Here is a 27,354-nt window from a genome sequence, read left to right on the forward strand (position 1 = left end):
CGCGTTTTCAATAGGCGGGATTTAGTGGGTGACGTGTAGGTGACTGCTTTTGCGGGGAGTGTTCATGTAACGGAGGTCAGGGATAAGCTGAGTCTGGTCTGTTGCTGGCGAAATGGTGTTCATGCAGTGAGAAAATAAACACAGGTATGTCCGAATTGCACCATGACATTCCACCATGATTATTAAAGCTTTATTATCTACTGGAGTCGACAGTATTATCTTAAAAAAAGGTTATGCTAGGCTGCTTATTAGTGGTTAATCACGGCTGGCCGTTATTTTCGTATTATACCACGATCGCTAAAGCTAACTAAGGTTTTGTGCTTGCGCGAAGGCCCTTCGTGGTGAGGCCCAGCAACGACCAGTGGTACAGGACTGATTATGTATGCTGATTTCAAGTAAATTGGGTCGTCATGTAAATTGGCACAGTTAAACCGTATAATTTATTTTCTGGCCTGATATGTGAAAAGTCAAGATTTGGGTTACTGAGCCTTTGCAGCAGAACTGCGTGATAGAAATAGCACGACGTAAATCATTTGACATCATGTAAGGTGTTAGCATCGAACTGTACGCTGACTCCAAATGTCTTGTGGTAGGTTAATTACATATGCTTTCTCTAGTTTCTCTCCCATGGAAATATTCATGAATGATATATTACAAGTATTTATAATTACATACATAATATGTATTCCTGTAACAGTTCAATTAATGTACATATTTTTTAAATGACAAAACATGGTTTACTTGGGACAGTACAAGAAAATACAGAAATTAATATGGTAAAATTATGCATATGCTGTAAAGTAAGAATGGTTGTGTTAATAGTACACAGTATAATGTATATTAGTTTTTTTAATAGCAATTAACAATATGGAAAGTAAATAATGAAAGAGAGAAATCTAAAACAAATCAGTATTTGGTGTGACCACCCTTTGCCTGCAAATAACATAAATTCTTCTCGGTATACTTGCACACAGTTTTTGAAGGAACCCGGCCGGTAGATTTTTCCAAACATCTTGAGGAACTGAACACAGATCTTCTGTGGATGTACGCTGCCTCAAATTCTTCTGTATGTAATCCCAGACCGACTTGATGATATTGACATCATGGCTCTGTGGGGGTCAAACCATCACTTCCAGGCCTCCTTGTTCTTCACTATGTTGAAGATAGTTCTTAATTACATTGGTTGTATGTTTGCGGTCACGGTCCATTTTTAAAGTGCAGATGTGCAAAGTCCTCTTTGTATATAAACGGGAGCAGACTGTGCAACATGTATGTTTATGTGTTGTATTGTGTGCCACAGTCCTGTAATGTGCAAATGTCCAGTGTGGTTGGTTGGAGTTCCAACACATGTGTAGGAGCATAGTAGGTCTAATTAATTGAGTCCTATGTGAGGTTCTGATTGAGAGACTGTATAGCCTGCGGGAAGAAGCTTCTCCTCAGTCTCTCAGTGTTGGCCTTCAGGGAGCGGAAGAACTTCCTTGACCTCAACAGAAAGAAAAGTCCATTGTTGGGATGGCTGAGGTCCTTCACGATCTTCTTGGCATTGGACCAGCACTGCTTGTTGGTCGAGTGCAGGTCAGGGAGCTTGGTACGGATGATGCTCTCTCTCAGCTGATCGCACCACCCTCTGAAGAGCTCATCTGTCCTGCATGGTGCTGTTCCCGAATCAGGTGGTGATGTTTCCCGTCAGTATGCTCTCTATGGTACAGGAATAAAAGTTCCTTAGCACCTTAGCAGGCAGTCTAAAGTCTCTCAAGCGTCTGAGGTGGAAGAGACGCTATCGGGCCTTATTCACCACGGTGTTGATGTGACAGGACCATGACAGATCCTGCATGATGTAAACTCAGAGGTCTTGTGTCTTGTTGCTGTGCTCAGTCTTGCCATGGTGTATGACCTGTGACATGAAAATGTCTACCATAATCTCACCTTAGTAGCCACCTACATCGCTGTTTCTGTTTCAGCGGATGACTGTTTCAACTAGGGATGCAACAATACAGTTAACCCACGGTTCAATATGTACCGCGTTTTTTTAACCACGGTTTTTTTCCCCATTATTCTTTGCTTAGGTGACAGGAACAGTAAGTATGTTAAGAAGAAAAAAAAAGGTTTTAGTTGCAATTCTCTTTATTTTACTTAAATGCAAAAATCAACATTCATTGTGTACTGAAAATAGTGAGATATAAAAATTAGTATGACTTTATTACAGGGGACGGGTTTTGAGTACAGCGCTCTTTTTTTTTTTCCCAATCCATCATGTAATGACCAGTCACGGTGAAATAACTCTCTGTTGCCCCTGAGGTCCTACTATCTGTTATTAGAGCAAGGCTTTGCGCTTTAGCTGATTCGTTTTCGATTTTTTTGCACGTTTTTTCGTAGAGGTCGGGAAAAAAGGACATAGTGTGTAAGGTGGGCTGAGCACTTTTATAAGTTGCCGAAAGCCCACATCACCGATCATAGAAAACGGCTGTAAATCTTTAGCAATTATTATTTTTAAATTATTTTTTCTGTCTCTCGGAACCAGTTGGGTATGAATGCTGGAAAGAATCAGCTAGGTACTGTTGCTTTTTGGATGCCTGTGTTACTTGCTCTGCCATCCTGCTTCCAGGCAGTGATATCACTGGGTGATGGAGCTGCAGATGTGCAGTCCTACTGTAAGTATTTCCATTTGAGTAGGTAACTTGTGTGTAACAGTGCTTAAACACAGTCATTTTTTGTTTAGCATTTTTGTTTCATCGGCATCATAGTCCACAACAAATCCAAAATGTTCCCACACCACCGATCTGAAAGACGGCACTGCTTCCTCGTATTTGTCTCACTTCACCACTCTCCAGGGTTAGATTGTTGAAATCTGACACCAGCATCACAAGCATGTTTAAGTGCCCCTAACTTCAGTGCTCACTGATTGGATATTTACTCGCGGGGAGGCGTGTCTGTCTCAGCGCGTAGACATACAGTACAGGCAAACAAACAGGTGGTTCAGAGAGTGGTTAATATTATTTTAAGGAAAAACCGAAAAAAACGCGGTTCACAAACGCGTATTGAACCCTGGAGGTCGTACCGAACGGTTCAATTATTATATTGAGTATTGTGGCATCCCTAGCTTCAAACTACATATGAAATTGATGATCATTAGCACCTACTTGGTATAATTGGTTACTCATTCATCTGACCCTGATCCTACAAAATCTCTGATTTTGTGCAAGTGTGTGACTGTGCAAGTGTGCGAGTTTAAGAATTGATGCTGGTTTGAAGGGTAGTCACACTAAATATTGATTCATAGTTACATTTGAAATTGCATTACAAATTGATATTTGTAAATTTGATAAAAATAAATTTATAAAATATATATTTTTTGAAAGCATTCTTACTTTACAGCATGTCTTCACACCTGCCTAGATCATTTATCTGTAACAATTTAATCAGCAAGTCAACCATCTAAAACATCAAAGATTACACAGAAACACTACCATTTGCTACTTAATTCCTCCCAGTGCATAATAAGTTAATATCTAGTGAGCCAATTATGAGTTTATATTTGGCTGTCCCTTTATCAGTAGAGTGACCAGTTATTTTCAGTGTAAATTAGAATTAAAAATGGCTAAACAAAAACAGTTTAAAAAAAAAAAAACTCTTGTTGGTCTATACTTATATACACACACACACACACACACACACACACACTACTGCTCAAAAGTTTGGGATCAGTTGCCAATCCATCTTGTAGGAGATGCTCCAGGAAGCATCTCATCAGATTATCTTGAAAAATTGAATGCTGCAAAAGGGTTTTTTTGTTTGTTTGTTTTTTTGACGAAGGCAAAGTTTGAAGAAAACATTCATTTCCATCAAAATCATTATTTCTTTAAACTTTAAAACAATCAAATTTTTGAGTGATCCCAAACTTCGCTAGTGGTAGTATGTATATATATTTATAACTATGTATAGTCAGGTTCTGACTGAGAAACAGCCTTAGATATTTTCTGTTCGTGATTTTCAGGTTTCAAATGTCTGATAACATTCACAAGGACTTCCTTGCTCCTGAGGAGCCTTTTCCAGTGCTCTTGCAGCAGGGAAACCTCAGTGAAGATGGTACACTGGATGTCAGTGACTTTGGCTGTCGGCTTTCCTCTTGTCATCGGACAGACCCTCTGCACCGCTTCCACAGCCACAGGTATAACAATACTTAAATTTGTACACATTGTCTTTTAGATGACTTGACGTGTATTAAAGATATTCTGCTGCTCATACAAAGAATTTATTTTCTGATGGTGAATAAATACAAATTAGGAGGGTAATGATACCCTCTGGTTATGATCTCATTCACAATACTGGCTTGTGGTTCATGATTCTGTTTGATTCTCAGAATATTTTGAACAAAATGTGGCCTGATCTTTTGAAACATAATAAGCTAGTGCTAGGTGTCATTTAACTTGAAAAATGCATTAAACTTGGCTATATTGCCTGAATTCTGTGATTTGCACAGTATCAAGCAGGTCGTAATGTGATTGTGTAACTGTATAGCTGTGTATTTTATGGCTTAGGCAGATTTGGACCATTTGTACAACTCCTTTACATGCATAAATAATGGCTATGTGAATCACACATTGCCATGAAGCACATCATGAAATTTTTGCGTTGCAGTGTGAGTATTGAGTAGCTTTATAGTTCTGTGTGCCAGTTATTATGACAAATATCCATTGCCCTTTTATATTTTTCCTTTGCTTTTTTGGTTTAGATGGAACCTTACCTCATGTGGCACCAGTGTGGCAAGTTCAGAATGCAGTGAGGAACTCTTTTCTTCTGTGTCTGTGGGGGATCAAGATGACTGCTTCTCTCTTCTGGATGACCAGGAGCTCACTTCTTTTGACTTCTTCCCAGAAGGCAGTGTCTGCAGTGATGTATCGTCTTCCATCAGCACATACTGGGACTGGTCTGACAGTGAGTTTGAGTGGCAGGTAATGCTCACCAAAGGGACATATCTAAAATTTGCTTTTACCCAGCATGCCTTAAAGAAATACAGCTCTTCTTTTGGTGGCATAGGATATTCAGACTTGGAAGCTGTGAAGATAAGACATCTCGATTATATAAGGCTTATAACCAATCCATTATAAATGCAGTTAGTACTGAGTGATATTGCAAAAAATAAATTCTTGATTTTTAATTTTTTTTAAAGCAGAAGCACTGCATTTTTTTCGGTGTCCATGCTAACAGGTTAGAGCATTGACATTTAGGGCTGGGTATCGAATTCGATACTTTTTAAGCACCGACCGAATTGCCTCGATACTATAGAGTATTGAAAAATGTCTTTTCGTTCTGTACCAAATTTCAATACCTAAGGGTTTAATCTTGTTAGTTTAATCCTGTCAGTGAGCCAATAAGGATGCAGCATGCTTGACATGCCTAAATCAAACGATGGTGATTGGCTGTAGCGAGGCACCAAGGAAAAACACCGGTTACGCCCAGAGACGCAGTTCACACGTGAGCCTGTTGTGTATGATCATCCTAACCCTGACGTGTTTAAAACGTGGAAAAGGTCGAAAGTGTGGCTGCATTTCACCAAGCTCGACGACAACAGTGTGCGATGCAACATTTGCAACAAAATAATTGCTGCCAAGACCGGCAACACGTCAAATCTGAAGAAGCACTTAATCGTTCACGGAATAAACATAAGAGCAGAAAGTTGCTCCATCTTCGACTGCAGGAAGACCGAGCCGATGCAGTCATCGTCTCGGTGTTTTCCTGCCACAGAGCCTTCTTCGACATGCCCACCACACAAGCCCTCCTCCAAAACTACCAATGAAGACAGTGGCGTTATGAGTGGGACTTCGACAGGTAAGCTTAACTTTTAGCAAACAAGCAAACAAAATCGGCTAACTTGTAGTGCTACATGCATCTATTTACGTTTCTTTCTGTGCATGGTGACTACGTACTAACGTTATATAGTGACCAATGTAATGTTAGATTTTGTTTGGATGGCTGTAGATAGCTAGCTAAATCTATGTTAAAAATGTTAAGGTTAATAGAAGCTGATAACGTTTAACTCGCATTAAAGTATTTATGTTGTTAAAGTTTGCTTATCCTTAAGGTTGACTGCATTAACAGTTTTATTTTCTCCCTCTCTCCTTACATTAATGTTATAGCCTCTGCTCCTGCTGACCCTGGAATTAGGAGACCATTAAGAGTTAATCCGTTCACACTGGCAGAAAAAGGAAAAATGAAGAAGAAAAGCAAGATGAATGCCACAGAGCAGTCACAAACTTGATTGTTAAAGGTAAATTTTCTACTGCTGGGGACATTATTAGTCAGGAGCGAGCTTGTCTGTCTCCTGAAAAAGCAGATATGCTAATTTTTTTTGAAGAAGAACTGATGAGTTTTTTAAAGATCTTAAGCAGTAGTAAGCAACATGTATTGACTTAAACCTGCTTAAATTTTATAAAAGATTTGCACTGATGTATTGTGTTGGTTACATTTTGTTCATTTGTGCTTTTTTGTTTCCTTGTGCAGTGGCTCAGGAGAGTCTTTGAATCTGTATAAAAAAAAGTCAATGACCTGAAAAAAAAAATAAAACCAAGTTTCTCTGAGGTAATGTGTAATGCACTTTTGTTAAAATGGATTTCATAAAATTGGTATCGAAAAAAGTATCGTTCAGGAACTGGTATCGAAGTCAAGGTATTGGTATCAGTATCGATATCGGAAATTTTTGAACAATACCCAGCCCTATTCACATTGCACACTGAGGTATCACAGTGGTGAGTAGCAGAAGCAGCAGCGTGACAAAGGCTTTGGTGCCGAGTCTGTTTTTGCCATTTGGCTCAAGCTTAATTAATGTAACATGGGTTTGTTTTTGGTCAAAATAAACATGGGTTGACATGAAAAATTAGGATTTTCATCATAAAACCATATTAGTGATGTCTGCTTGTTATCACCCAGTCACTGTATCACATTCAACCATGGCAATAACTATTCCAATACCAAAACTATGCAAAGATCATTCTGATGCAAATAATTACCATCCTATAGCACTGAACAGTTGCCTTTGTAAAACTATGGAAAGAATCATAGCAACCGTTTTGTGTGGATACTTGAGTCTGGCCATAAGATTAGTGACTACAAATGTGGTTTCAGAAGAGGAATGACACGGGATGACCTTAACAGTTTGGAAAGTAATCATATGTGCAAGATAGTTCTAGCAAAAAAGATCATGCTGTAGCAGTTACACTATGATATCCTTAAACATTGGACTCAGGGGCAAATTACCAATTTTTAATTCAAAATTCTTATCCAACAGACTTTTCTGTGTTCATGTAGGAACTACCCTTTCAAATCCACATGTGCAACAGCTGAGTCCCTTATGGTAGCATTCTCTCAATAACCCTCTTCAATATGAAAATCTGTATAGTATCAATATAGTGGATATTATAAAACCCAAGACGTTTTGTAGTCTGTATGTTGATGATCTATGCATATGTTAAAGGGAAAAAACTTGAATGTAATCAAAAGGCAAGTTATGCATAAAAAGACAAATGAACTGTCAGTTAAAATGGATTTTATTTTTCTAAAACAAAGACTGTTTGTCCCCACAGCCTAGAGCTATCCCGTCAAAGTAGTTAAAGAAGTAAAGTTCTCAGGACTTTTGTTTGACAGCAAACATATCTTTATTCCACACAGTAATCCCTGAGGAAATTTTTTTTGGATATTAAGCTTTGGATATTAGAAAAGTGTTAAATGGTTTCTGACTTCACTGTACTCTTACACCTTAACAGGGTCTAGTCTTATAGAAAATCGTATTTAAATGTTGGATATTTGTGTGTGACAAATAAAATTTGAATTTGGGATACATTACATCATGGAACATGACTAGCATTAGGAGCGTTTTTAACTTCAATTCAGAGTCTGTACACAGAAGCCAGAGAACCTTCACTTCAGAACAGACTTTTGAAACTAGAAACTTGCACTCTGTCTAGTTAAACTTAGGGCCAACCAAAGCCTACCAGATTTTCACCCTAAACATCTTTACTGATATGAAATCAAACCCAGGTACCTCAAAACTTTTGGGATTTGGATAAAGCCTCATCTAAAGAACGTGATTATCAATTTGGACAATTTAACCCTGATGTATCTTTGTCATATACCTCCTTGGACTCCTTGTAAAAACCAAGCATTATTTTAAAATTGACCCAATTCAAAAAGAAAGTGACACATCTAGATGAGTATCCCCAGCAATACTTGGATATATAAAGCAATTTTCTAAAACATAAACCTATTTTTTGTGACGGATCCAAAGCAGACAACCATGTATAAGCAGTAGCAGTAATTGAAGATCAGTGTTATGGTATGCACATTCCAGGTAAATGCTCCATTTATACAGCTGAAGCTTGTGTGTGGAAAAGATAGAAAATGGAAAAATCTTGTCTCCAAAATCTGTAAGGTCTGAGCATTTTATCTAAAGTTGATATTTTACAGAGGGCAAACTGTGATATAATGTTCTGTTGGATACCAGGTTATATTGGACTCTCTGGCAATGAGAGGGCAGACCACTAAGGAAGCTATCTTATTCTGAATTACAGAGTGATGAATTTTATCCTCAGATATCAAACCCCATATTTCTAATAAGTGGCAGAATGGCATGAGTTTAATAACAACAAGCTATATAAAATAAACTTGATTATAAGTGGACCCTTTTTTTAAATTAATTTCAGAACTTGATCATGAAATATATACCAGGTGTTGTGCAAAAAAATGTCCCAAAAAAAGAGCTGTTGGATTTCAAGGACAGAAATTTATTTTACTAATGGCACACAGTCATTTAATCATATATAACCCTTTCTGTGTACAGTTTACATGTGTGTACAGTTTACATATGCAAATTATTTATCATGGTATACAATATATTCCTCATTAGATACATCTAAATCATTGCAGTCATTGTACATAACTCCTGTATACTGTTTACATATTTAATTATTTTCATGGTATACAATACCTTCTTTATTGCACCACCTACAATCATTTGCTCATTTGCACTCATTGTATTTACCTCCCTCTGTATACTGTTTATATATGCAAATTACTTATATACTTTTATATATTGTTTATATATGCAAATTATTTGTTTATATACGGATTATATATGCTAATTATTTGCACTGCGAAAATGCACTTCTGGTTAGATGCTAACTGTATTTCGTTGCCTTGTACCCACATGTGCAGTGACAATAAAGTTGAATCTAATCTAATATGTAAAAAAGATTTATTTGAGACAGATGTATGTATGAATAATCTCTGTCAACTTGAACTTGCATTCTTTCAGTTGCCAGGAAGTGATATTGCCAGTGGTAGTGATGTAGTCTCTGACATCATACCCAGTATACCAAGCTCACCTTGCCTTGTTTCCAAACGAAAGTCTAAATCGTATAGGAACCTGGATGAATTACCTTGGAGTGCCATGACCAATGATGAACAGGTATGTCTGAGAAGTTTAGTTTTATTTGGTAATATTTAGTCACTTTCCAAAATTAAAATGCACCATATGAGCTAAACTGTTAGTGTATTTTAAAGGCAACAATAAACTAAAAGATATGAAAACTCCAGCTTTTTATAACATTCACCATATTCTCAGGAAATCAATCAGGGACCTCTGTTATATATTAATTGTTCTTGAGTTTGTGTTGGATACCAAATATGATGTGAATCAAAAACTAATATGAATGCCAGAAATATCATTAAAGTATTACATTAAAGTACATTTCACCTAGATCTTTATTGGATTTATTCTAAAATATAACAAGTTAATCTTGGTTACAATTATAATTTCATATATAACCTGCAAACATTCAACCATTTGTTCTTGACGTATGATGACATTTCAAAAGGCTTTTTGTAATAATGTTTGCAGGCATTTGAAAACTTTGCCTGTTTTTCTTTTAGGTGGAGTATATTGAGTATTTGAGCCGCAAAGTGAGTACAGAAATGGGGCTGCGGGAGCAGCTTGACATCATTAAAATAATCGACCCAAGTGCTCAGATATCTCCAACCGACAGCGAGTTCATCATTGAGCTTAACTGCCTTACGGATGATAAACTAAAACAGGTCAGTAAAATAATGGAGAAATTGAAACATATCATTTTATATATATATATATATATATATATATATATATATATATATATATATATATATATATATATATATATATATATATATATATATATATATATAATAAAGCATTAATTGAGAATACAGTACATTCTTAATCCTCTAAGAATTAAGAGTGATTACAATTCACCTGTGATTTTAAACTGAAACTGAAATCTTTGTTCTTAAAGCTGTGGCTAGTGTTGTACTCATGTTTATTGTGACATTATTTTTTAATGCAACTAGTATCTGACACAAGTCATTTTGATAGATTCATACAGTGTTGCAGCATTTGTCCAAAGTTGCATTCATTTCTCATGATTTCTTAATGATAGAAGAGTCAGACCACTGTAAAGTCTTCTCTAGCACATTCCAAAGATTCTCAGTGGGGTTAAGTTCAGGACACCGTGGAGGCCAGTTCATGTGTGAAAAGGATGTCTCATGCTACGTGATCTATTCTTACACAGTTTGAGCCTGATGAATCCGGGCATTGTAGGGAATTTTTCTCCGGTGCCATCAGGGAAGAAAAAATTGAAGGAAAAACTTGGTCATTCAGTATATTCAGGTAGTCAACTGACACAACCCCAGATCATTACACTGCTCCCAAAGGCTTGTACAGTAGGTACCAGGCATGATGGGTGCATCACTTCATCCACCTCTCTTCTTACCCTGATGTGATCACTCTAGAATAGACTTTTGTAGATCTGGACACATGGACCATACAACCTTTTTCCATTGCTCCAGATTCCAGTCTTTATGCTCGCTATCAAGTTATTTCTGTTTTTATAAGGCAACACAGCTGTTTAGTACCAATTCCTTGAGTTCTTGTCAAATTGTATGTGTGGAAATGCTCTAGCTTTCACTAGTAAACCTAGCTGTGATTTCTAATGATGTTTTTCTGATTTGATTTTACTAAACTTCTGTGATCAGTCATTCAAGATTTTTTAGACCACATTTCTTCCTTATAGATAGATAGATAGATAGATAGATAGATAGATAGATAGATAGATAGATAGATAGATATTTTATTTGATACTTATTTGATAGATACTTTATTGATCCCATGAGGGAAATTCTTACAACACACACAAAAATATAAAATGTAAAATTTTGTGTGTGTATATGTGTGTGTGTGTGTGTGTGTGTGTGTATGTATATATATGTATATATATATATATATGTATATATATATAATATATATATATATATATATATATATATATATATATACATACACACACACACACACACACACACACACACACACACACACACACTACACAGCTCTGGAAAAAATAAGAGACCACTGCCTAATCTCCAGATTTAAACCCTATTCAAAACTTCTGGCTGATCAAGAGGAAGATGGATGGTCACAAACCATCAAGCAAAGCTGAGCTGTTTGCTTTTTTGCAAAAAGAGTGGTATAAAGTATAAAGTTACCCAACAGCAATGTGACAAACTGATGTAGAGCATGCCAAAACACATGGAAATTGGGGTTATTCCACCAAATACTGATTTCTTAATGTTATTTAGCCAAAGCATTAACACAATTTGTTTACAAATTATTTGCATTTTGTTTTATTTGAGTTATTAAAGCTCTGCAAATACTGCATGATCTTGGGTTATTTTGATGTGTTGTCATTTCCTTTAAATATACACTCTAAATAACAATAGTTATATTTTGAATTTAGGAGAAATATTGTCAGCAGTTCACAAAAAATAAAACAAAACTGTTCATCTCACCAATACATGCACCTGTAAGAAAAAAACATAAGAAACTGAACTTTTTTTCTAGAGCTATATATATATATATATATGTGTGTGTGTGTGTGTGTGTGTGTGTGTCTGTATGTTGTATTTTTACACATATACAGTGCCTTGCAAAAGTATTCACCCCCCTTGGCATTTTTCATGTTTTGTTGCATTATAACCTGTAATTTAATTTTTTTTTTTTAATCTGAATTTTATGTGATGGATCTGCACAAAATAGTCTACGTTGGTGAAGTGAAATGAGAAAAATACATATAGAAAAGAATTTTTAAAAATTTAAAATCTGAAAATTGGCATGTTCATATGTATTCACCCCCTTTGCTGTGAAGCCCCTCAAAAGTTCTAGTGCAACCAATTACCTTTAGAAGTCACATAATTAGTGAAATGAAGTCCACCTGTGTGCCACATGTGTCACATGATCTGTCAGTAAAAACACACCTTTTCTGAAAGGCCCCAGAGGCTGCAACGCTACTAAGCAAGAGGCATCACACCATGAAGACCAAGGAGCTCTCCAAACAAGTCAGGGACAAAGTTGTTGAGAAGTACAAGTCAGGGTTGGGTTATAAAAAAATATCCAAATGTTTGATGATCCCCCAGAGCACCATCAAATCCATCATCTTCAAATGGAAAGAACATGGTACCACAACAAACCTGCCAAGAGAGGCCTGCCCACCAAAACTCACAGACCGGGCAAGGAGGGCATTAATCAGAGCGGCAGCATAGAGACCAAAGGTAACCCTGAAGGAGCTGCAGAGTTCCACAGCAGAAACTGGTGTATCTGTGCATGGGATCACAATAAGCTGTACACTCCATAGAGCTGGGCTTTATGGAAGAGTGGCCAGAAAAAAGCCATTACTTAGTGTTAAAAAATAAGAAAGCACGTTTTGAGTTTGCCAAAAGACATGTGGGCAACTCCCCAAATGTATGAAGGAAAGTGCTCTGGTCAGATGAGACTAAAATTGAACTTTTCGGCCACCAAGGAAAACGCTATCCCATCACCCCAAGAACACCATCCGCACAGTGAAACATGGTGGTGGCAGCATCATGCTGTAGGGATGTTTTTCAGCATCAGGGACTGGGAAACTGATCCGAGTCGAGGGAAAGATGGATGGTGGTAAATACAGGGATATTCTTGAGCAAAACCTGTTTCAGTCTGCCTGTGATTTGAGACTGGGACGGAGGTTCACCTTCCAACAGGACAATGACCCAAAGCATACTGCTAAAGCAACATTCGAGTGGTTTAAGGGGAAACATTTAAATGTGTTGGAATGGCCTAGTCAAAGCCCAGACCTCAATCCAATTGAGAATCTGTGGTCAGACTTGAAGATTGCTGTTCACAAGCGGAAACCATCCATGAAGGAGCTGGAGCTGTTTTGCCTTGAGGAATGGGCAAAAATCCCAGTGGCAAGATGTGGCAAACTCATAGAGACTTATCCAAAGCAACTTGCAGCTGTAATTGCCGCAAAAGGTGGCTTTACAAAGTACTGACTTTAGGGGGGTGAATAGTTATGCATGCTGAAGTTTTCTTTTATTTTGTCCTATTTGTTGTTTGCTTCACAATAAAAAAAAAATCACATCTTCAAAGTTGTAGGCATGTTCTGTAAATGAAATGATGCAAACCTTCAAACAATCCATTTTATTTCCAGGTTGTGAGGCAACAAAACATGAAAAATGCCAAGGGGGGTGAATACTTTTGCAAGGCACTGTATACACAAAAATATAAGACTAAGAAGAAAATAATAAATATGAAGTCCCTTGAGAATCTAGAAAAAAAGTGTTAATGGTTATAGTAGTGTAGTGTGAGAGTGTTTATCTTATATTGCCTAAGCTAGCCTTTCCTCCCCATGGGGGTCAGTGAGCCTTAAGCACCCATTATCTTGTCATCAGTTGACTGATTGTACTTATTTGGACCATTTTGGTAGGTATTAAACACTTCCTACCCAGAACACCCCACAATACCTGTCATTTTAGAGATACTCTGTTAACTCTCCTAGCTATCACAGTCTGAACCAGCTCTATTCCTTTTAATACGTTTATGGTTGGTTTAAAACCCTTATGTGTAAATTTATATTTGCAGATTTTGTTTTGGCAAGCTAAATATGAGTCTTCTCTATATGCCTTTTTTCAGTTCAGTGTTTATAATTCCCTGTTTAAGCCAAAGTTGGCAAATTCATCCCTAAGCTCATCAAACTTGTATTTATTCAGAACATATTTGGCCCGCCCAGCAGATAGTAGCAGAGGATGAGGACCGCCAACTTGTTGGCCAGGTACTCTTTCTTGATTGTGCTGTACCTAGAATCACTTACCAAGAGCTTGTACAGCACAGGGTGCTCCTCCTCACAACACTGCTCCCAGCCCTGTATCTGACATGTCAGTCTGTAAAATAAAAAGGAAAGGTAAATTAGGAGAATGCAAAAGCGGGCCACCACAAAGAGCAGCCTTAACCTGAGTGAAAGCTTGTTGGCACAGCTCCATCCACTGGACTGGGTCTGGTGCTTCCTTTTTAGTGAGGTCACCAGTGGGCTGGTGACATCCGGATAATTGGGTATAAACCTACAATAATAGCCCACTAGCCTCCAGGAAGTGCCTCACCTCCTTACTGGTTTTGAGTCTCGGACAGGCTGCATTCGCTGTGGATTTTTCAATTTGGGGCCACACCTGCCCATGACCTTAGTGGAAGCCCAGATACCATCTGGTAGGTATCTTACTGAAGATATATTTCTATCCAGCTAATTGTGCACTTCTTCAGATTAACTGCGAGTCCCACCTGTCTCAAGACAGCCCTCTGGTGCTGCACATGCCGCCGTCAATCATTACTAAAAATTATGTCATCTAGGTAAGCAGCAGCATGCACAGCATGCAGGTGAAGGATTTTGTCTGCTGAGACATTGCTGGAGCTCCAAGCAACCTGAATGGAAGTGTCGCAAATTGGTCTAAGCCGTAAGGTGTGGAAGAGGACATTTTTACATGGGATCTCAATGTGGTGCTCTGTGGCGAAGGGCCAGCCGACCTCTCTGAATTCCAGCATTTGGATGAGCCTTTTTTTTTAAGCCTTGTGCTGGCCACAGTCCATTTGGCATGCATTCACAATTGCATTACTTTATTAGTGTATTTTAATAATTCTTTTTTTTTTAATAGAAAAGATCAACAAGATATGATCCAACTGTTTGGCTGCTGTAGATCAATAAATTGTAGATCATTGCATTAGCTGTATCTTCTGATTGCAAAGTCAAATTTCTGCAAACTTCATTTAATACTACATACTTACTCTATATTGCCAAAAGTTTTTGGACACCCCTCCATATGGTTGAATTCAGGTGTTCTAATCACTTCCCTGGCCACAAGTGTATAAAATCAAGCACCTAGACATGCAGACTGCTTTAACAAACATTTGTGAAAGAATGGGTTGCTCTCAGGAGCTCAGTGAATTCAAGCATGGTACCATGATAGGTTGCCACATGTGTAATAAGTCCATTCGTAAAGTTTCCTCACTATTAATTATTCCACAGTTAGTGGTATTATAGCAAATCAATTGGGAACAACAGCAATTCAGCCCTGAAGAGTTAGGCCATGTAAAATCACAGAGCGGGGTCAGCGCATGCTGAGGGTGCACACTGCTTTCTGTAGAGTCAATAGCTAAAGACCCTACAAACCTTGTGTGGCCTTCAGATGAGCTCAAGAACAGTGCATAGTGAGCTTCATAGAATGGGTTTTCATGGCCGAGCAGCTGCATTCAAGCCTTATATCACCAAGTGCAATGCAAATTGTTGAATGCAGTGGTGTAAAGCATGCCACCACTGGACTCTAGAGCAGTGGAGACATGCTCTCTGAAGTGACGAATCATGCTTCTCTGACGGGCAGTCTGATGGACGAGTCTGGGCTTGGTGGTCGCCAGGAGAATGGTACTTGCCTGACTGCATTGTGCCAAGTGTGGTGGAGGAGGGATTATGGTGTGGGGTTGTTTTTCAGGGGTAGGGCTTGGCCCCTTAGTTCCAGTGAAAGGAACTCTTTATGCTTCAGCATATTGGACAATGTCATCCCAAATCTATGGGAACAGTTTGGGGATGGCCCCTTCCTGTTCCAACATGTCTGCACCAGTGCACAAAGCAAGGTCCATAAAGACATGGATGAGCGAGTTTGGTGTGGTGAAACTTGACTGGCCTGCACAGTGTCCTTACCTCAACCCAATAGAACACTACTGGGATGAATTAGAGTGGAGACTGCGAGTCAGTGCCTGACTTCACAAATGCACTTCTCAAGGAATGGTCAAAAATTCCTATAAACACACTCTTAAACCTTGTGGAAAGCCTTCCCAGAAAAGTTGAAACTGTTATAGCTGCAAGGGGCCAAACCCTATGGATTAAGAATGAAATGTCATTAAATTTCATGTGCTTGTAAAGGCAGATGTCCCAAACAGTATAGTGTATTTTGTATTATCCACATTTCTGTTAAACATTGCTCAACTTCTGATCAGTAATAGTTTAATTTACAATAAGTACTTTAGATGAAAGAGATCTAATATTTAACAGTCCTAGCTTCAGAAGGTGCTGGAATTGCATTCACTATATTGTAATTTTGTGCTAATCAGGTTACTAAAACAAACTTTAAATGTTTCTTTTTTGTTTTTGTTTATTTCAAGGAATAGGCAGAGTTTCTGTATTGTGAAACCTGGGTGACAACTCACTGCAGCTTGCCATCGGTTTAGCCTACTTGTCTGCTCCCTGGCCTTGGCTAAAAATTCTCACCACTTAACTAGGCCTGTTCTAAAACTATGTTCCCATGATCTATAAAGCCTATATTGTTTTTGAAGCACCACCCTAACATCCAACAGATCAGCGATGATAACCTGCTGAAAGCTATATCACCATACTGTATTGGGATGGGGCCAGAGCATATTAATGCATTGGACATTGCCTTTGCTGTTTTACACTCCTCTACTATGTTACCATACTCTGTCTGACAATAGTATTTATCATTAGCTCCTGTGTGGAATAACTACATTCAAAACCTATGCATGCCTAAGAACCTAAGATTACCTGGTACCTGGAAAATATATCTGGTATAAACCTGAAAAAGCTCTGGATTCCTCAGCAGGTTCTTCACAGGAGTGCAAACCTATTAGACAAATGAAACATCTTGGGTAGTACAGACCTAGATTTGGGTGATTAAAATCCCCAACAATTATAAAGATGTCGTCTGGGTTTGCAGTTTGTTTATACATACATATTATAGTGTATATATTATACAGTTCTTTCATGGCTGATATAGCATTAGCCTCTGGAGGGACATAAACTTCCAATAGCAATAATACTAGTGAATTAGCTGGACGGGTAAAATAGTCTGCGTTTAATCACACACAAATCAAGATCAACAGTGCTTTTGGATTTGGCAATAACAGGATCTGTATATAACCATGTTTTGTACACACAACCCCATTTTTGATTTTGCCAGAGTCCACAGGTGTTCCATCAGTACTGAAGATGTTGCAGTTTGTTAGCAACATTGTGCCAAATCTAGGTCTGTACTACATATTGTTGCTGAGCTGGAATGTTCCAGTCTGTGAGAATTTACCCCCTTTTGTTTACAATATACCTTACTGGCTGGTTGCTAGGGTTTTTTTTAAGTGGTTTCTTGCGAACCAATTTTGTTGCCAGATGGTTAGCAATCATTAGGTTGCTAGGGAGTTGCTGTCACAGCTGGTTGCTAGGTGGATGCTATAATATGGTTAGCTTGTCAAACAACATATTATAATTAATGACTTAATATGACCACTATCCATATTTTGCATTATCAGTAATATTTTCCAAATAAATGGCAATGTTTAAGAATTTCTTTCAGGGTATGCAAACTTTTGAGCACATAGATGTATCAAACTGAATTTCAGCTCATTTAGACATATGGTTAGACATATAAGTTTTCTGCTCCACCTTTTTTTTATAACAACAAATAAACATTTGGACTTGACCTCTGAATCTTGTCCTTTTCATGCCATTCAAGTTTCATGTAATCTTCAAAAGCACTCATTAGTTATAGTTGTTTGAGTAAATTCTAAGCACTGACTGATGTTGTGACTATACTGCTTAAAAATCATGTTTTTTAGTGAAATTATTAAAAACAGTATGATGGCTGATGCTGAATTGTATGTTGCTTTGTTAGGTTAAAAAAATATAAAAGATTATGTAGAATAGAATGATTTATTGATTGTTAGCATTGTAGCATTCATTCCAGCATTCATTCTGCCACAGCACTACCATGTCTGTGTCAGTGGTCCTTTGACAGTATTTTGATAGCTTTTGATGGCTTTGATCTTTTAATCTTGTGATTATCCAGGTAAGGAACTACATCAAAGATCACAGTCCACGCCAAAGACCCGCAAGTTTGCGAGACAGCTGGAAGAGGAGTGTCCCCAGCAGTGCCAGTGCTGTGAGTGTGCAGAGCAGCAGCAGTGTCAGCATGGTTAGCAGCACCAGCAGCAGTGCAGGTTCAATCAGTTCCAATTCGTCCACAAGCATCAGTTGTGCACACAGTGAAGGCAACCTGGCCACTGTGGCTGAGCGCATCCGAGATTCCAAGGTAGGCATAAGATTAAAAATTTCCTAGTGGAATATATAGACAGTGAAGCACTCTATAATCAATTTATAATGATTATAGGCAATTATAAGCAATTAAATAGTGAAGGCCAGGTGTACTAAGCATATATACACTCCCCTCCAAAACTATTGGAACGGCAAGGCCAATTAATAGAATACTTTACTGTCATTGTACAGGTGCACAATAAAATTTGCTCTCTCATTTAAAAGGTGCACACATTCACACACACACATACAATGTAAACAGATGATAAGTAAGTGTGAATAGATACAAATGAAGATGTAAACAGATATTGATGTAAACAGATGGTACAAAATGCAATTGAAAAACAGATATACTGTGTGCAAAATAGGGCGAGGGTAAAGTGAGCAGATATGTACATTAAATATATTAAAATAAAACAGAAGAATTAAAGAATATATATCTATTGGCAAGAAGAGAGTTATTGCACATCTAGTAGTTTGAGTGTTGTGAGTATTGTGATTATGGACTCCATCAGCTGGAATTCTATAACTTCACTTGGGAAGAAACTATTTAGGTGTCTGGTGTTATGTGTTTTAGAGACCAATAGCATCTAAGTAAGGGCAACAGAGCGAAGAGTTTGTTGCCGGGGTGAGAAGAGTTCTTTAGCAGTGTGCTTTAGCTCTTCATTTGAATCTATTCCATCTGGTAAGGTAGGATTCTGACTTTGGGTACTATTTGTTTAACTTGGTTGGTTCTAGTTATTTGAACTGTGTTATATTGTATAGCTTGTTGATCCTTTAGTGTTGGTCTATGCTTAGTTGTCTCAGGTGATTAATCAAGAGTAGTTTCTGTCTCCCTTAAGGTGTGAATTGTGGGCAGGGCTTACTAATATATATTGAAGGCTCTCCGCTACAGACACTCGTGGTTTGCATCTAGTCCGGTCAAGACCTGTTTATAGTAAGTGTCTACTAACATACTTTCTTTCTTGTCCTGCACACTTTAACTTGCACTTAACCTCACTTTCTTTCCAAACCAAACATGTGCCTGAAACCCATCTTTGTTCTTACCTCTTATAGACACAGGCATTATTACCCACGAAGCAAAGGTTGTGTTTCCAGCAATCTCATCTACCCTCCCCTGTTGTCTCAGTCTCAAACAGCGGTGGTAGGTGGGCTCTGGAACTGCCAGTCTGCTGTAAGGAAGGCTGATTTCATCTCAGCTTTAGCTTTTCCTTTGATTTTCTGGCACTAACCAAGACCTGGATATCACCACAAAACACTGCTACAACAACTGCTCTATCCTCTGCCTATGCTTTCTCTCACTCACCACGAGAATCAGGCAGGGGTGGTGGCACAGGTCTGCTGTTGTCCCGGAGATGGTGTTTCACACCTCTCCCCTTGTCTCATCTCACCATTTCTTCTTTTGAATTCCATGCAGTTTCAGTTACATCTCCAATCAACCTCTACATCACTGTCATCTACCGTCCTCCTGGTCCCATTGGAGACTTCATGGAAGAAATGGACACGCTCCTCAGCGTCTTCCCTTCTGACAGCACCCCTCTGACGGTCCTTGGAGATTTCAACCTCCCATCCGGCAGGCTTCAGTCTTCTGGCCTTCTGACTCTTCTGAATTCGTTCTCCTTGTCATTCAACAGCTGCCCTCCAACACACAAGGGAGGAAACATCTTGGACATGGTCTTCACCTGCCCTTCCCCAGCTACAGACATGACTGCTACCCCACTTCATATCTCAGATCATCACCTGGTATCCTTCACTATCATTCTCCCTGTACTACCCAAACGTAACTCCCAGCATCCCTCTCTCATCCGTCGGAACCTTCACTCTATCTCTCCTTCCTCTGTAGCTTCCTGCACTCTTTCATCTCTTCCTGACTATGACTCCTTTTCCTCCTTACCCCTAGACTCAGCTACAGACACTATCATCTCCTCTCTTTCATCAACCATGGACCTTCTCTGCCCTTTATCCACTAAACGCTGGAAGACTTCTTGTCCTGTTCCTTGGCTGTCAGATGTGCTTCGCAACAATCGAAGAGAACTAAGAACAGCAGAGAGGAAGTGGAAGAAATCTCAACTGGACGCAGATCTCACCTGTTATCGAATGCTTCTGTCCAGATTCTCTTCGAACGTGACTTCTGCCAAGACTTCCTTTTACAAGGAAAAGCTTGAGGCTTCTGCACAAGATCACCGAAAGCTCCACAACATCATCTCTGCACTACTCAACCCTCCAACTCCACCTGCTCCATCCTCCCTGACCGCTGAAGATTTTGCCACTTTTTACACAGAGAAGATTGAGAACATCTGCCAGACCTTCACGTCCACCCCTACTTCATCTGCATTACACAGCCAGGACTCAGCTACTCCTTCACTGAAGCATCTCTCAACCATAGCAGCAGAAGAGGTTTTGCAAATCATCCACTCCTCCAATCCCACCACCTGCCCACTGGATCCAATCCCTTCCACTATGCTCCAAACCATCTCACCTGACCTCCTGCCCTTCATCACCACAGTCATCAATAAGCAAGGGTTATCCCTATACTAAAGAAACCTACTTTGGATCCCTCTGACATTAATAATTACAGACCAGTATCACTCCTCTCCTTTCTTTCAAAAATTCTTGATCAAATTGTTTATAATCAGCTGTCTGACTATCTCTTGCAGAATAACCTCCATGATCCCAACCAGTCTGGCTTCAAAGCAGCACATTCTACAGAGACTGCCCTTTTGGCAGTCACTGAGAAACTACATACTGCTAGATCAGCCAAGCTGTCATCGGTCCTCATCCTCCTTGACCTTACTGCAGCATTTGACACTGTTAACCACAAGACTCTCTTGTCCACCCTCAGGAGTCTTGGAATTTGTGGAACAGCATGGGAATGGTTTGCTTCCTACCTGGATGGTCGCTCATATCAGGTAACATGGAAGGGATTGACATCTGCCCCACGCAGACTCTCTACTGGTGTCCCACAAGGCTCAGTACTTGGTCCTCTCCTTTTCTCCCTCTATACTCACACTCTTGGCAAAGTTATATCCTCACATGGCTTTTCATACCACTGCTATGCTGATGACACCCAACTGATCTTTTCCTTCCCTCCCTCAGATACCACAGCTTCTACCCAAATCTCAGCGTGTCTGGCAGACATTTCATCTTGGATGACAGCTCATCAGCTGAAACTTAATCCCAGCAAAACTGAACTGCTGGTCAACCCAGGTGATTCATCCCCAGACAAGGATCTTGCATTATCTCTGGACAACTCAATGATCTCCCCTTCAACCACTGCTCACAACCTTGGGGTAACCATGGACAATCAACTGTCCTTTTCCTCCCATGTTGCCAATGTGACACACTCATGTCGGTTTCTTCTGTACAACATCAGAAGGATCCGACCATTTCTATCCACACAGGCTACTCAAGTGCTTGTTCAGTCTCTGGTTATTTCGAGACTGGACTACTGCAACTCTTTACTGGCAGGTCTTCCTCTGAATACAACTCGTCCACTGCAAAGGATCCAAAATGCAGCTGCACGGCTTGTATTCAACCTGCCTAAGTTCTCCCACACCACCCCACTGCTGCGTTCCCTCCACTGGCTTCCGGTAGCTGCACGCATCAGATTCAAAACACTGATGCTTACCTACAAAGCCAAGAATGGACCAGCACCATCTTACCTCAAAGATCTTATTACTCCTCGCACTGCTCCTCGCTCCCTCCGATCCACTAGCACTGCCCAACTGGTCCCACCATCTCTCAGGGTAAAAGGTAGGTATTCATCTAGCCTCTTCTCTGTTCTGGCACCAAGGTGGTGGAATGAACTTCCCCTAGATGTCCGCACAGCAGAGTCTCTGACTGTCTTCAAACAACGTCTTAAGACCTACCTTTTCCTGAGGCACTTAAACTAGCTCTTACCTTTCACTGTTTATGTATTGTTATATGGTTTATTTGAAAGAAAAAAAACAAACAATTTTAGGCGAATGGTATCCTAAGTCTGTAACCTATTGAACCAGTGTTAATGTGTTCAATGATAGTGACTTAAAGCACTTTTGTACGTCGCTCTGGATAAGAGCGTCTGCCAAATGCCAGAAATAAAAAAAATAAAATAAAAAAAAATATTATATTTCTTACTTGTCATCTTTTAGTGCTTGTCTTTGTGCCACAAAGACATTTGGTGTTGAGATCTAGGATTTAGGGTTTAGGATTTTATATTCTGCTATTTAGTTCTATATGTGAAAAACAAAAATAAATATGCAACTTTTATTAAATAACACCTTAATATTTGGTTTGTTATACATTACTTGGATCAAGCCTACAATTTATTGATTCTTTTCCATGCAGTAATCACAGCCTCTTTCTTTTATTGTGTGTTTCCACGGGTTTCTTTCAGCAGTCTCCAGTTCAGGCAATGAAATGCATGCTCAGTTGGGTTAAGGTCTGGTGGTTGTGTTGGCCGGTCTAAAACATTGTTTGTTTTGGATCATTGTCTTGGGGAATATTGAAGTTCCTCATAGTTAATTTGGATGCATGTCTCTGCAATTGGCCAATTAAGGTTCCTGAAAAAGTTCCTGAAAACGAATGAATTTGTTCTGCTGCTACCATCATGACTTACACTGTCAATAAAGATTAGTGAACATGGTCTAGAAATAGCCATGTGATGCCTGCCCTTGTGATCATGCATTGTGGAGGTTGTTGATGTCACTGACTCTTGTTGGGTTTTTCTTTTCAGCTCTGACAATGTTTCACCATTGCTGTACAATTTGCTGCACTAGTTATGCCCAGTGCTTGTACATTGCCTCTGATTTTACCCCTTTCTCAGCATCAAAATGCATGGCTATTTTTCCATGAACAGCTCTTCTTCTTCTTCTTCTTCTTTTGGCGTTTCTCTTCAGGAGTCGCCACAGCGAATCGTCTCTCCACCTATCCCTATCTTCTGCATCCTCAACACTTGCACCAACTAGCTTGATATCCTCATTTATTACATCCATATACCTCCTCTTTGTCTCCTGCCTGGCAGCTCCATGTCCAACATTCTTCTACCAATATACTTAGTCTCCTTCCTCTGACCATCTTAATCTAGCCTCCCTAACTTTGTCCCCCAAACGTCCAACATGAGCTGTCCCTCTGATGTACTCGTTTCTAATCCTGTCCAACCTTGTCACTCCCAAAGAGAACCTCAACATCTTCAGCTCTGCTACCTCCAGCTCTGACTCCTGTCTCTTCCTCAGTGACACTGTCTCTAAACCATACAGCATGGCCGGTCTCACCACTGTCTTGTACACCTTCCCCTTGATTCCCACTGATATTTTTCTATCACACAGAACGTCCGACACCTTTCTCCATGCATTCCATCCTGCCTGCACTCGCTTCTTTACCTACACTCTCCATTACTCTGGACTGTTGACCCCAAGTACTTAAACTCCTGTACCTTCTTCCCCTCTTCACCCTGTAATCTTACTGTTCCACTCCCCTCCCTTTCATTCAGACACATGTACTCAATCTTACTATGACTGACTTTCATTCCTCTTCTCTCCAGTGCAAACCTCCACCTCTCCAGATTTTCCTCCACCTGCTCCCTGCTCTCACTACAGATCACAATGTCATCTGCAAACATCATTGTCCAAGGAGACTCCTGTCTGACCTCCTCTGACAACTGGTCCATCACCATAGCAAACAGAAGGGGCTCAGAGCTGATCCCTGATGCAGTCCCACCTCCACTTTGAACTCCTCTGTCTGACCTACAGCACACCTCACCACTGTCCTGCTCCTCTCTGACATACTTCTCTGCTAATCCTGACTTCCTCATACAGTACCAGAGCTCTTCTCTTGGCACCCTGTCATATGCTTTCTCCAAGTCTACAAACACACAGTGCAACTCTTTCTGACCATCCCTATAGTTCTCCATCAAAATTCTTAGAGCAAAATTGCATCTGTTGTGCTCTTTCTGGGCATGAAGCCATACTGCTGCTCACAAATTTCCACTACCTTCCTTAACCTAGCTTCCTCTACACTTTCCCATAGCTTCATTGTGTGGCTCATCTACTTTATCCCCCTATAGTTGCTGCAACTCTGCACGTCAACCTTATTCTCAAAGATCGGCACTAATACACTACTTCTCCATTTCTCAGGCATCTTCTCAGTCTCTAAAACCCTGTTAAACAAACTAGTTAAAAATTCCACTGCTGCCTCTCCTAGACACTTCCAGACCTCCACCGGGATGTCGTCAAGACCAACTGCCTTTCCACTTTTTCAGCTTCCACCACTTGGTTTTCTTCTCCATCTCTATCTTTGACCTCTTCTTCTTACAGACCAAAGTCATCCTACACACCACCATCCATTGCTGTCTGGCTACACTCTCTCCCACTACCACTTTACAGTCACTAATCTCTTTCAGATCGCCTCTTCTACATAGGATGTAGTCAACCTGTGTGCCCCTACCTCCACTCTTGTAAGTCACTCTATGCTCCTCCCTCTTCTGGAAATAAGTGTTAACCATAGCCATGTCCATCCTCTTAGCAAAGTCCACTACCATCTGCCCTTCAAGGTTCCTTTCCTTAACTCCAAATTTGCCCATCACCTCCTCATCACCTGTTTTCCTCTCACCAACATGTCCATTAAAATCTGATCCTATCACCACTCTCTCACCCATGGGAATACTCTCTACCACCTCATCTAATTCACTCCAGAATCTCTTTTTCCTCTAACTCAACCTACCTGTGGGGCATAACCACTAACAACATTCAACATCACCCCTTCGATCTCTAACTTCAGACTCATCACCCTCTCTGACACTCTCTTCACCTCCAGAACATTCCTCCCAAACTCCTCCTTCAGGACCACACCTACCCCATTTCTCTTACTATCCACACCATAATAAAACTGCTTGAATCCTGCTCCTATACTACAAGCCTTGCTACCCTCTTCCACCTGGACTCATGTACACACAGTATATCCACCTTCCTTCTCTCCATCATATCAGCCAGCTCTCTACCTTTCCCTGTCATAGTACCAACATTCAGAGTTCCTATTCTCAGTTCCACACTCTTACCTTTCCTCTTCTCTCTCTGTCTACGCACTCTTCTCCCTGCTCTACTTCTTCGACCAACAGTAGCCCAGTTTCCACCGGCGCCCTGTAGGTCAATGGCGCTGATGGCGGTTGTTGTTAACCCGGGCCTCAACCGATCCGGTATGAAATTCAGACTACTGACGATTCGCATGATTAAGTTTGGCAATGTTTTACACCAGATGCCCTTCCTGATGCAACCCTCTCTATTTATCCGGGCTTGGGACCGGCATAGAAGTCACTGGACTGTGACCCCCATGGCTAGATTTTCCATGATCTTTATATTTTCTTATCCATATTGTCTTCACAAGTGAAACAGAAAACTAAAACTAACAGTCAATGTTCAGGGGTATTTATTGTTTAAGCAATTCATAGCACAGGAAAAACCTGTCAGTTACGTGTTCCAATGTTTTTGCTTGCCTAAAGATTGTGTTGTCTAATGCAAAATGAGATATAAAATGTTCTAACATGCCTACGGAAAAATAACAAGAAAGAAAAGCTGATTTTTTTTTTTTTTCATATTCATCTTTTGATCTCAAACCCAAATGACTGCAGCAAATCAAATGAATTTACCTTGCCATTAAAGTAGTTTCAGAGGGGATTGTTCTAAAATGTATTAATGTATTAATAAATTTATCACCTTGTTAATGAACTAACTTTCTGGTTAATGATTTCCACCATTTCATAGCAGTTTTTAAGCCACAATTTGCACAAAGCATATTGCAGTTGCATTTTTCCATATGCCTTCTTAAATGCATGAATGCTACCTTGCCAACTTGTTTTAAAGTGTCTGCTTGCAATCCTTTTTATAGAAACGCTCAAAGCAGAGAAAACTGCAGCAGAAGGCTCTGCGAAAAAGACATCTGAAAGAACAGAGACAGGCTCGCAAGGAAAGACTGAGTGGTCTGTTCCTTAATGAAGAGGTCCTGTCACTCAAAGTCACTGAAGAGGATGACCACAGTGATGACATAGACATCCTAATGTGATGAGATCAAATTATTCGGTGCTCCCTCTAATCCATGTCATTCCACCTCTGTCACTCTTTGTACATAAAACAACTTCAAAGTAACAAACAAAAAATGTTAAATAAATAAAATAAAATAATAATGAAAAGATAAAAATTATATGGCAGTATTTAACATTAAAATAATTCACAGCTACTAGTCAAACTAGACAAAAAATTTGTCCATCAGTTTCTTCCATATTCACATGGGTGGTATGAAAAAAAAAAAAAACAAGAGAAATTGATGGTTCTAGATCCAAGGTCTTGCTCAATAATATGAACACAAAGAAGCAAAATATCCATTAGTGTCTGTGGATCAATAATTTTTGACTTATTTTACTTTGTAATATGTACTTTTGTGTTTTGGTGTGTGTGTATATATATATATATATATATATATATATATATATATATATATATATATATATATATATATATATGTATGTGTATATATATGTATATATGTATATATATATATATATATATATATATATATATATATATATATATATATATATATATATATATATATATATATATATATGTATATATATGTATATGTATGTATATATGTATATGTGTATATATATATATATATATATATATATATATATATATATATATATATATATATATATAAAAAATACAGCTCTGGAAAAAAAAGAGACCACTGCAAAATAATCAGTTTATGTTGTTTTCTTACAGATGCATATATTGGTGAGATGCACCGTTTTGTTTAATTTTTTGTGAACTGCTGGCAATATTTCTCCTAAATTCAAAATATAACTATTTAGAGTGTATATTTAAAGGAAATAACAACAGATCTA

General features: G+C 39.1%; 1 protein-coding gene across 2 annotated transcripts; it reads left to right on the plus strand.

The window, feature by feature from the left end:
* fam199x (family with sequence similarity 199, X-linked) lies at positions 1-26,922 on the plus strand. Of its 2 annotated transcripts, none has more exons than XM_058396961.1 (7): positions 1-144; positions 3,995-4,168; positions 4,733-4,952; positions 9,308-9,460; positions 9,925-10,086; positions 18,232-18,474; positions 26,337-26,922. In XM_058396961.1, exons 2-7 carry the CDS (start codon positions 4,002-4,004, stop codon positions 26,508-26,510), a joined length of 1,119 nt encoding a protein of 372 aa, XP_058252944.1. In that variant the 5' UTR covers positions 1-144; positions 3,995-4,001; the 3' UTR covers positions 26,511-26,922. The 2 variants fall into 2 exon arrangements, with proteins under 2 accessions (XP_058252944.1, XP_058252945.1); XM_058396962.1 differs by lacking the exon at positions 26,337-26,922 and adding an exon at positions 19,319-19,339.
* The last annotated feature ends 432 nt before the right edge of the window (positions 26,923-27,354 follow it).

The sequence above is a fragment of the Hemibagrus wyckioides genome, linkage group LG08, assembly GCF_019097595.1.
Source record: "Hemibagrus wyckioides isolate EC202008001 linkage group LG08, SWU_Hwy_1.0, whole genome shotgun sequence".
In the NCBI taxonomy this organism is placed as follows: Eukaryota; Metazoa; Chordata; class Actinopteri; order Siluriformes; family Bagridae; genus Hemibagrus; species Hemibagrus wyckioides.